The sequence below is a fragment of the Hypomesus nipponensis genome, chromosome 23, assembly GCF_054491055.1.
Source record: "Hypomesus nipponensis isolate SF chromosome 23, ASM5449105v1, whole genome shotgun sequence".
Classification (NCBI taxonomy): Eukaryota; Metazoa; Chordata; class Actinopteri; order Osmeriformes; family Osmeridae; genus Hypomesus; species Hypomesus nipponensis.
The window spans coordinates 11721068-11733128 of NC_140383.1; the positions used below are offsets into that span (position 1 = coordinate 11721068).

Genomic DNA, 12061 nt, shown 5'->3' on the forward strand with positions numbered 1-12061 from the left:
AGTGCTTGCAGTTAACTTGACCATGATGATACTGTTTATCCCGATTTCAATATCAATTTCAATTGTTTATAAATCTGTGTCTGCTTTTAATGTTACCAATCCAAACACTAGGCATAACTATGCACATTTACAAGTTGTTCCATCAATTACAGTGATGCTTTGATGGTGGGACACCTATGCATCACAATATTTCTTCAAGGGTTACATTTTTCATTTTTGTACTTTATTTTGTCAATAGATTTTATTTGATCCCATTTCTTCGGGCTCATAGAGATGTAAACTATGACAGGCAAAGCAGCACTCTACTCAACAATGCTATGGAGGGATTTTGTCTGAAATACTCTAGGCTCTATGTATGCCAAACAAATGAGTTAGTAGTGGGCCATAAATGGCAATGATCCTGAATCTTGAAAAAGGACAAGGAAGTCATCAAGCTGGCTCACTTTCGCCTTCTCAGGCATTCGCAAAGTTTTAGTTTAGCGACCGATTTGAAGGAGGGAAGTTTATCAGTGGCTATTTGTATGATATATGTATGAAACGAACAGGGAGAATATTGAGATGGTAAACTTGTACAAGTTCCGGGGAGTGCACATGAACAGTAAACTGGACGGCCAACACTGAGGCCCTTTATCGGGCAGAACAGAGAGGACTGTTCTTTCTTTGGAGGCTTTTGGGTCCTTTGGCGTTCTACCAGCCTGTGGAAGCCAACACACTGTCTGTCGCTGAGACGTCAAGATTGGGGAGCACGGTAGTGCATTTCCATTGTGGCCCCCGTCTCGTTCTGAATTTCATGAACTCTAGTCAAAATACACCAAACAGTCAACACTGCAAGTCCTTGAGGCCTGAGCAAGACACCTGCCTCCTTGCAACCTTCCATGAACTAACCCGAGTTCATTCCAAATTGTCTCCAATGCACACTTTTTAAAATCGGGGCAATTGCTTTGTGAACTTCAATGCCGGTGTGCCGATGCAAATGCGTGAATCTTACCATCCCTCGTGTGTGTAGCCCTGTAGGCATGGAGAGTGTGTGTGTTCTCTACCAGAGGCTGAAATGCCTGCCCCAGGCTGTAATTACCAAGACCTTAAACAGGCTGCCTGGTGTGGAAAAGTTCAAAGCCTGCCATGGCAATAGTCAAACTTTACCTACAGGGGCGCAAAAGGGATGTGGGAAGGGAGCCATGCTACTCACGCACAACCCCCCCCCCCCACACACACACACACACATACACACACGCAGCAAGCCTTATAATAACACCCATCACAAAAAAAAGTCGATCTTGCTCGTGCTCTCACGCATGCACACACACAGACACGACTCACACAGGTCAGCAGGAACAGAGCAGAAACCCAGTTGCCAAAACAAAGGCCAGTGGCGGCCCGTCCTGCACTGTCCAATGGACCGGCAGGAGATTGTATTGTGACATCTAAGCTTGTCTGAGGGCCTGGGGGTTGTAGGACTCTGTGTGTTCAAGTTTGCGTTTGTGCCCATATTCATGCAAGATTGTTTTTCAGGGTCTAAGCTCTGACCTATTTCGACAAGGACATGCAGTCTCAACTCTCCCAGAAGCCACAGAGAGCTGATGAAAATGGACGGAGAGAGAGAAGGAAAGAAAAACACATGTAGACAGAGCGAGAGGTGGAGAGTGACAACTGATTACGATTATGTTCAAATTCAAACCTGCAGAGAGGGACAGAGAACAGTTGATGAGATGCAGTGAAAGATGAGAGCTAGTGGGAGGGAGGGAGGGAGGGAGGGAGGGAGGGAGGGAGGGAGGGAGGGAGGGAGGGAGGGAGGGAGGGAGGGAGGGAGGGAGGGAGGGAGGGAGGGAGGGAGGGAGGGAGGGAGGGAGGGAGGGAGGGAGGGAGGGAGGGAGGGAGGGAGGGAGGGAGGGAGGGAGGGAGGGAGGGAGGGAGGGAGGGAGGGAGGGAGGGAGGGAGGTGAAGGATGGTTAATAGAGGTGTATTATAGTCCCTGAGCCAGACCTATGGGTATCATCTGGGTGGGCAAACTCTAGTTGCCATTTTCTTCCTCCTACATTTGTCCCTACCTATGCAGGGGAATAGTCATTTAATTTCAATATTCATGTACTGTACTCCATGATAAAATTAGATTTCCTTTGTCAGTGGTTTTACCAGCAACAGCTTTGACACCAATGTATTTCATATTTCATAAATGTAAATGTAAATATGCACCTCAATGTATGAATGAGAGTGAGGGAGAGAACCAGAGAGAAAAATAATATACAACACAAATTTACAGATAGAAATATATCAGCCATAAGTTAACATTACGACCATCTGCTTAATTTTGTGTAGGTGTCCCCCGTTGAGGCATGGACTCCACTTGACCTCTGAAAGTGTGCAGTGGTATCTGGCACCAAGACGCTAGCAGCAGTCGTTGGTCCTGTAAGTTGGGAACCTTTTTTGCGCAATTGCAGCTACAGTAGCTTGTCTGTTGGTTCGGACCCTGTCCTCCTTTGTTCCCTACGTGCATCAATGAGCCTTGGCCGCCCATGACCAGTTTGCCAGTTCACGCTTATCCTTTCTTGGACCACTTTTGATAGGTACTGACCTTTGCAGACCGGGAACACCCCACAAGAGCTGCACTTTTGGAGATGCTCTGATCCAGTCGTCGAGCCATCACAATTTGGCCCTCGTCAAAGTTGCTCAAAACCTTTTGCTTGCCCATTTTTCCTGCTCCTAACCATGGTTGTATCTAGCCCCTAAGTTTCATTAGCCTCCCCCAAAGATTTTTTATAAAAAAAATAAAAAGGACACTATTTAAAAGGATATTTTCAAAAACTTCTTCGGGGGAATATGCCCCCCAGACCCCCCTAGTTTTGCTGGGTCAGAGGAAAAATAATAGGTTATAGGGGCTTAGCCTCCCCAAAAATGGGAACCTAGCTTCGCCCCTGCTCCTAACACATCAACTTTGAGGACAAAAAGTGCACTTTCATGCCCAATATATCCCATTCACTGACAGAAGCCATGAAAACAACATAATCAGTGTTATTCACTTCACCTGTCAGTAGTCATAATGTTATGGCTGATCAGAGTACATTAACATGTGGTCGTAACACAAGCACACAAACATCTTCGAAACACTTGAAGACACGACAAGCCGAGACGCTTGCATGCACACATATACTGACATCATACTGACATCTATCACAGACACCCTCTCTCTCTCTCTCTCATTCACACACACTCACACTCACTGTTCCTGTTGTCACGCTACAACACTCCCATCCATTATAGATTATAGGAGAGCATGGTAGTGATGGGGGACTGAGAACAAGGCAGAGAGAGAGAGAAGAGCTAGCATGCACTCGTCTCTGTAAGTGTCTTCATATTTACCCCCCCCCCCCACCACCACCACCACCACCACCACCACCTTCTGGCTCTGTAGTTCTCTATAACCCTCTTTCTTCTCTTCCGTCTCATTTCTTTTCTCTCTCTCCCTGATCAGAATCGGCTGAGAGATTGCCTTTGGTTCAGGGCCTGCTGTTCTTTCTGAGGGGAACACTGAGCTCATTGTTGTACATACTCAAGCATCACCCATATGCCTGTGTTCTTGAGAGTCTTGGCAGAGTCTTTTGGACAGTATTATGCAATACAGGTGTTTGTTATGGTGCTTGTGCGAGTATGTAAGTGTGTCCTTATTTCCAGTTGATTATCATAAGCTGATTCACCCTACTTCCCTCCATCCCTCACTCTCTCTTGCTCTTTCCACCATTCTCTCCCTGTCTCTAACCCTTTTTATACAGAGCTCCCTATTGGCATAAATAAGACCCATAACTATGCTGGCTTTGCTTGATTACACTGAACCAAAGTCAGCATAATGCCGCACCATGTGTGATTTTAAATTGCATGCCAGCGTTCCGGAATCAGAGGCATGACGTCACGTCGCGTGGGTGTAGTTCCGCCAATGCCGGCTTTCCCTTTTACACAAAGATCAATTCAGCTCTGTGACTACCTGCGCTGCCGGCTTATTGCAGGTACAACAGTGATATCTCATTACTTATACGTTACTGCGAGGCAAGGTAAAGGCACGACATTCCCACCTTGAACATGCTGCATAATAGAGGCAACTGTGCCACCATCTCTCTCCTCCACTCCTTCACCCCTCCACTCGTCCCCTGTTACGGACTCTAATAGAGACAAGCTTTAATCTGTGAGCAAGAAGCGGGGAGCTGAGGAGGCGTTTCACCCCTGGCCTGCAGGTTAAACAGCTGCAGGATATGATGATTGGTGCGTGCGTGCGCACACACAAACAAAGGCTTTGTACAGAAAACCCACTCACAGATTCACATGTGCACACACAAAACAAGGGGTGGTCTGTGGGGGTTTGGTTAAGTCCTCGTTAGTACTGTAATGAGCTTAGTGTGAGATGGAGATCATTACTCGGAGACCAAGTATGTTGTGTGTGTGTGTCGGGAGGGTGGTCTCTGTCTTTGAGAGAGAGAGAGAGAGAGAGAGAGAGAGAGAGAGAGAGAGAGAGAGAGAGAGAGAGAGAGAGAGAGAGAGAGAGAGAGAGAGAGAGAGAAATAGAGTTACCAGTGGGTTGGATGCGCAGCTGTGTCTTCTCCCCCTGTTTGCGTGTCATGGCAAACCAGCTTCCGTCTGGGTCCTGTATCCACTCGGCCGCCTGGCAGTACAACAGGCCCTGGTCCACTGGCTGCAGCATGTGAATCGTCAGCCTGTATGCTGTGGCGCTGGTCTTGTCCAATCGCAGGTCCCCGGCAGCCATCCTCTGCCTGTATGGCCCTCCCGAGCGCAGCACAAAGTCCCGTGATAAGGTGATCAGCTCTTGGGATGGAGCCGCCGCATCCTCGGTTGAGCGTAGGTACCAGCCCACCGACAGGTGTGTGTGCTGGGCGGTTGTCTTGGAGACCTCGCAGGTGAGCTGGAGGGTGTTGCCTTCTACCTCGGAGAGGGTCTGGGCTGCCGCGGTAACGGACAGGGAGTCGGGGATGACTGCAGATGGGAGAGAGAAACGGAGAAATGGGTGAGTTCAAAAAGACATGACCACAGTGGGAGTTATTCTGTTCCTGTTCAAGCACCTCCAGATCGCAGTTCTGACATGACAGGATAGAAACAGCTTTGTGGAGGCGGACCTCAAGGAGGTAGAAGGGAGATGGTAACCTCGCGGTTACCGTGGTTTGCTCCTCCGCTATCTCCAACTCTTCTTTCCTCTCCCCTCCCCCTGTCAACATTTGCCAGCTCGCTAATGTTTGGACCTCGTCGACGACGTGGACGTAAGTCTCTCTAATAACCCTGGAGCTGACCCCTGCCCAAACTTCCCAACACCATAACATGACGAATGCTCTGCTAATTAAAAACTCTTGTCTTCACCATCCAATCCCCTTGTTTACTTTGGTTATCTCTGTTCATGCTGCATTATTGTATTCAGCCTGTGGTCTGCACCTGGTCTCTCTCTGCATCACCAACCGTCTCTGGAGGAGAATCTCTCACTGAAATACTATGCCCTATGAGACATTTCTCATATAAAGGGCTATTTATGATGCGATTGGATGTTTACCGAGGGGTGTTAATGTCATGTATTACAACAGGTACAAGCCCAGGATATTGTTGAAACAGGTCGAACGCTGGCGTTACATCCACCCCCTGTAACCACCATACACAGACCCCCCCCCCCGTGCTTTTCTCAGCCGAAAAAACTAACCGCAGAGCACCTTCCCACAATGGACAACTCCTATCCACACTCTCTCCACATATCTTACACCTTCAACATCTTTCTTCCACCTTTCTCTCCCTTCCCATCCATTTTCACACCCAGCCCCATCCCTGAAGATTGAGAAGATCACATGTTCTAAATATACAGACAATGATCTTAGGAGCACAAGAGGACGTGTCATCTAATGATCTATGGCTGTAAAACCAGAAGGAATATGGAGTGAGTGGAGAGAGAAGAGGGGGGAGAGATAAAGAAAAGAAAAATAGAATGTAAGACAGGGAACAGAGGGACAGGGACAGCAGAACAGAAGACTAATAGAGAGGGTCATAGAAAAGAGAGAAAGGAAAGTGTAAATGAGAGGAGAGAAGGAGGATAGAAACGTGTCAGCCCCACACCGCTCTAAACACAATGTGGTTGCTCGGGAGACGAGGTTCCGCTGACGACAAGACTATTCCGTGAGCGAGCATGATGACATGTACCAGATTTTCTCTCTCTCTCTCTCTCTCTCTCTCTGTGTCTGTGTGTGTGTGTGTGTGTGTCTGTGTCTCTCTGTGTGTGTGTGTGTGTGTGTGCGTGCAAGTCTGCTGAACATCTGCCTGTCTTTGACTCATTTCCTTTGTGTGTATTATCTCATTAGGAAATGGCCCATCACTAGACTGGCCGGAGCAGGCTCGGATGTGGTTCACTTTCAATGAAGGGGACCACAGTCTGGCTGGGGGGTGACTCACAGGCACATGCAGTTGTGAACACGCATGTAGAACAGACAGCGTGTATAAAGGCATCAACGGTCGAGACACAACAGGCAGCCTTTCAGCCATCATGCCTTTCTGTAACACTGTGCTGAGCTCTGTCTACATGCTGGGAATTGGAAGTGCTTTGTCTAGATGTGTGTGTGTGTGCGTGTGTGTGTGTTTGTGTGCTAGCCTACAGAAGCTCTTAGATGATTGTAAAGGATTCTATTGGCACAGCAGTATGTCTAAGGCCACATTGCATCAATCCTGAAGTCAGCTGGTTAGCACTTTGGACAGCTGCTAAAAACAGCGGGAGTCCATGGTGAGCACGTACGTGCATTTGCGTGTGTGTGTGTGTGTGTGTGTGTGCATGCGCTTGTGAGCAACATGAAGAGATAGCGGGAGCAGAAAAGAGACAGCTAGTAAGATAATGGAACAAAGGCAGAGATCAGGGAGAAGAGATCGAAAAGGAGGAGGATGACATCAGGTTAGGGCTGTTTAACAAGCTCCACTCAATAACGAGACACATGAAAAAGAAGGGAGGAGAAGAGGGGGAGGTGGGGCGAGGCAAGGAGGAGAGGGGCGACAAGAAGGACAGGAGGAGGGAGGAGCAAAGCAGAGGTGAGGTGAGGCACGGAGGCCAGGGGGGAGAAGAGTTGACCATGTTGAGTGTGCGGAACCAAACAGTCGTAGGTGGAATGCGTTACATGAATGGTTTATTTCCCCAAACAATGCACATGCATGGGAGGAGAGCAGGTCTGCATAAGATAACTCTCCTCTCTAATGAGACAAAAGGATGGTATTTATACAGGCTGGCCAAACCACAAGAGCCATGGGGAAAGACAAACGTTAAACCCTAAATTACATTTACCATTTATCTTAATTTAACAAATACAATTTGCATCCTCCTTCCCATGTATAACAACAGTAAGTTGACATTAGACAATCCACAAACTGCTTACGTTTACAACTTAACACAGGCTCATTCCCCACCCCGCTTTCAATTTTCCACTGACCAAAATCAGGAAGTGTGCAATGCTCTGGAGCAACAAACAAACATGTAAGACAGAAAACATTAAGAAACAGATCCAAACCTGTGTATAATGTCATTATTTGGTTTGTATCTGTGCATAATGTCAGCATTGCATAGGGCCAAAATAAAAGCAGAAAGAAACATTTGGGGAAGTTGTGGGGATGTCACATTGGGATTCAGTCTAGATGAAGGCAAGCAGTTCAGTGTGAGACTCAGTGTTCTTTTACAGGGCGACAGGAGTGGCAAGGCAGAAATATTCTGACAGCAGCAGGAGGGAAAAGGGGCTTACAGGCGTGACAAAAGTTTTACTTAGAGAATGAAGAGGCCGGAATGAAGGTGGTCCTGTCAGAGGAGTGGAGATGAAATGAGATTAGGGACACTAAGAGAAGATGCGTGAAAGGGAGGAGAGGTCAAGGGAGGGAAAGAGATCCAGGCTGGTGCTGCGAGAGGAGAGGTGAGAAGACGAGAGAGGGCATGGGACAAGAGAGACGGCAGAGGGCGAAGGAGAGAAGAGGGAGTGGGTGGGGGGGGAGAAATACTGGCTCACTGCTGTTAGAGAGTAGAGACGGGAGAGGAGAGGGGGAGTGGGAGGAGATTAGGGAATCTAAAGCCCCTTTTACACCGCCTGTTCAAGATAGGAATGTTGCGCCTTTATGCCGCCTCACAGGTCTGTAAAAAAACGATGAAAACGGAATGCCGGGTCATTTTTGTCCCTGCAATAAGCCAGCAATGGAGGTAGTCACAGAGCTGATTCGACATCTGTGTAAAAGAGAGAACTGGCATGGAGGGACTATAAAACAACATTGACGTTGCACCTCTGATTCCAGAACCCCAGCACGCTTTCTAAAATCACACACGGTTCTGGCTTTGTTTGTTTCAATGTAAACGAGCAATGCCGGCATAATGACAGGACTACTTTACGGCAATATTAAGGGGTTTTCTGTATGAAAAGGAGCTTAAGAGAAGATGGTTCACTGCTGTTGCCATAACAACACACCTACGCAACAGCTTGCTGTTGCAATTACGACCCTCCTACACAACACTGCCCCCCCCCACCCCATGTCACAACATTACTGTAACATCTCTATACATCTCTACTCCCCCTCTGCCCCACCATATTTACAACTGAAAGTTACAGTGATTGTGGTCAACCTTGTCAAAAGTAAGTCATGTCTGTTTCATTGTCTGGCTGTGAACAGCTGGTGGGGCCTTCAGCTGACCTTAGGAGTCCTAATATAGAACATTGCACATCCCCTATAGGTTAGTCAACAGAGGTACTGCAAAAGAGTACTGCACTCTGGTGGTTCTATGGTCAAAATGGTCAGCGTCAATCACAATAAAAGTAAATAAATAAATACAAATAAAATACAGCAAGTCGGTGTGTTTGTGTTTAAGAGAGAGCGAGAGAGAGAGAGAGAGAGAGAGAGAGAGAGAGAGAGAGAGAGAGAGAGAGAGAGAGAGAGAGAGAGAGAGAGAGAGAGAGAGAGAGAGAGAGAGAGAGAGAGAGAGAGAGAGAGAGAGAGAGAGAGAGAGAGAGAGAGAGAGAGAGAGAGAGAGAGAGAGAGAGAGAGAGAGAGAGAGAGAGAGAGAGAGAGAGAGAGAGAGAGAGAGAGAGAGACAGGTCAGATATCTGACATCCTGTTTACTGTGTCGCCATAAGAACTCCTCCTCAGTTTGGGTTGCCGCCATTTGAACATGCCCTCGGTACTCCTGAGCACACACACACACGAAAAAAGAGGGAGCACAAAATGAGCCAATGCAGACCCAAAGAATGCACGAGTGGGTATGCATGTGTGCGTGCAAGGAATGGTCCTTTGGTGACACGAGAGAGGAATTGGCAGTAATTGCACAGTGGAAAATAAAGACAACTGCTGAGAAAGAAAGCAGTGGATGAAACCCTCTCAGAGCGTGTGGGATACTGTCTGATTAGTACTATCAAAGTGTGTGTATCAAAGTGAATCTAAGTAGCTTAGCATTGTACATGACGTCATTTACTGTTCAGTGAACCCCCCCCCCCCCCCCAAAAACAAATGTGTACTACCAAAACCGTTCTTCTGAAGAAAAGTATTTTGTCTGTCTGTGTCTGTCTGTCTCCCCCTCCATCTCTAAAAGGCTGATGATGAGTAGGAGAAAAGATTGAATAAGCCCTCTAGAGAGAGGGTGAGGGAGGAGAAAGAGGAAGAGGGAGAGGAGGATGACACATACTCCCACTGTTTGTGTCTCTCTACCTCTCCTTCCCTCTCCTTCCCTCTCCATCTCTCCCTGCCCCCACGCAGCAGGGAGGCATCTATAATACAACACATACAGCCATATGAGCCTTTCTCCCAGCAATGCCTATGATACTCTATATATGTGTGTGTGTGTGTGTGTGTGTGTACATGTGTGCCTGCTTAAGTTGCAGTGAACAGCTCCACATTCTGCACGTTTCCATGTGTGCGTGTGTGTTCACTCTGACACATATACACCTAGCCATCTCTCAGTCTCCCACACGGTTCTATAAAAATACACCATGTCCAATCTCCTATAATCTGACAAGAAAAGAGAGAGAGAGTGCAGCAGAGAGGAGGGACAGAAAGAAAGATAAAGTGAAGTCGGAGAGGCTTTCTTTGCATGTCACATGTTTTAGATTGTTTATATGTTTCTATTTTTGCTGTTGTTGTTTACATGTTCATATTGTTTGTTTATATGTTTATACTGTTGTTGTTGTTGTTGTTGTTTACATGTTCATATTGTTTGTTTATATGTTTATACTGTTGTTGGTGTTGTTGTTTACATGTTCATATTATATGTTTACTATTTGTCCATTGTATTTTTATATATATTCTTATGATATATAAATAATATATATTTTATTCATGTTTTATTCATATTTGTCGCCTGTCTCTGTTGCTATAACAATGTCCCCGCCTGGGGATAATAAAGTGTTATCCTATTGTTTTGTCTTCTCCTCCTCCCTTTCCTCTTACACATGGTTTATCACAGAGAGAGTGGTGCAGGTCTGTGTCCTCTCACACTACACTACCCAGCCCAGTTCAACCAGAAGTGATAAGCTCTTCACTCACACACGTCAAAGAGTTCCAAATACAACGTCACTGAATTTAGAACTGGCCTTATGGTGAGTGTGAAAATGTATTTCTGCCTGTATCTGTATGACAGGAGAACCCCTGCAGATATTACCGCTCATTATACCTCAAGGCAGATGGCGGAATGAGAATAAGCCTCTCTTCAACACGCACACACACAGAGCAGGGAGCCCAAAGGGGACAGCTGCTCTGACACACAGAGAAATCTAACCCCCCCAGCCCCTTCGACTACATCCCCCCCCGCCCCACCACCACCACCACTCTCCTCCACTGCCCACAGGCCAGTGACAGGCAGGAGAAGGACTGCTCACTGTCATTGACTCACAACACACAGACACACACACACACACCCAGCACTCAGGAAGACAGCCGGACCACCTCAGGCTCGTGCACGTGTGTGTGTGTGTGTGTGTGTGTGTGTGCATAAAATAAGAGAGAGAGAGTGCGAGTGAGGACATGTTAGAGAAAAAGAGGTCGCAAAAAGGCATTGTTTGTATTAGACAGATTGGATTAAAAAGTGAGAGAGAGAAAAATACAGACAGAGAGCATCAGACAGACATAGAGATTGCCAGTGGGCTGTGTTACCATAGATGGAGTGATATGGGATGGTGGAGTTGAGTTAGCAGGCTGACTATAAGGATAGGAGGGATTCATAGACAAATACCGGTACATTATATTGAGCACATTTTGCAGTATAATGAAAAAGGACACAAACAGCCAAACACTTCTTTCACATCAATTCTATGCCCTATTTCTTACAATTATGAAGTTGGTGTTGTTTTAACCAAACATCCCCTTCAAAATGATTAGGTAATTAAAATAGCTCAGGTGTGGCCCTTGGATTCAACCTTGTGTGTGCACCAGCTTGGACTAACCTGGGCTAATTGGGTGTAACAACACACACGCAAACAGACACACATACACACACACACACACACCCTACTCCTTCTCACAGAACCTCATCTTGGGAAGGAGCAAGAGAGAGAGAGAGATTCATGGGAGGCAGAAAAGTGAACAATTAGAAGGAGGGGTGGGAGATGAGAGGTAGTTTGAAGAAAGAGGTGGGTGTATGAAAGACCGATTTCCCTGAGAGCATGGAAGAGTGTTAGGAGAAAAGCAATCGCTGCCTTGAATCCTCTGATTGCATCAAAGGAACCCTCATCAATACCTCAAAAACACAGAACATTGCATCTCTTCACGTCTCCTCGTCATTTACTTTCAATCTCGCCCTCCATTTTATCCCATCTCACGCTCCCTTGTCACTCTTCTCTCTCTTGCTCTCTATTCCTTTTTATCTCCCTCTACTCTATCCACCTCCTAATTCCACGCTTGCTTTTTCCTGTCTCACCCAATTGTCGAACTGTAAATACAATTTGAATACACCAGCCAAGAGAAAGGACTGAGGGATATAGGTTATTCCTCATCATGTGTGTGTGTGTGTCTGCACTGTCCTAGAGATTTTCTGTCTCCCATGAATCTCTCTCTCTCTTGCTTATCCATCTAAGTGGCATTAAAA

The 12061-nt window shown here is 46.7% G+C and overlaps 1 protein-coding gene across 1 annotated transcript in view; it reads right to left on the minus strand.

Annotated features, from left to right (window-relative positions):
* The window catches only part of igsf3 (immunoglobulin superfamily, member 3), a 56449-nt gene that overhangs the window by 22879 nt on the left and 21509 nt on the right, over positions 1–12061 (minus strand). The window contains exon 3 of the mRNA XM_084689920.1: positions 4558–4977. Within this exon, the coding sequence (XP_084546046.1) occupies positions 4558–4977 (420 nt within the window). The remainder of the gene's footprint in view (positions 1–4557; positions 4978–12061) is intronic.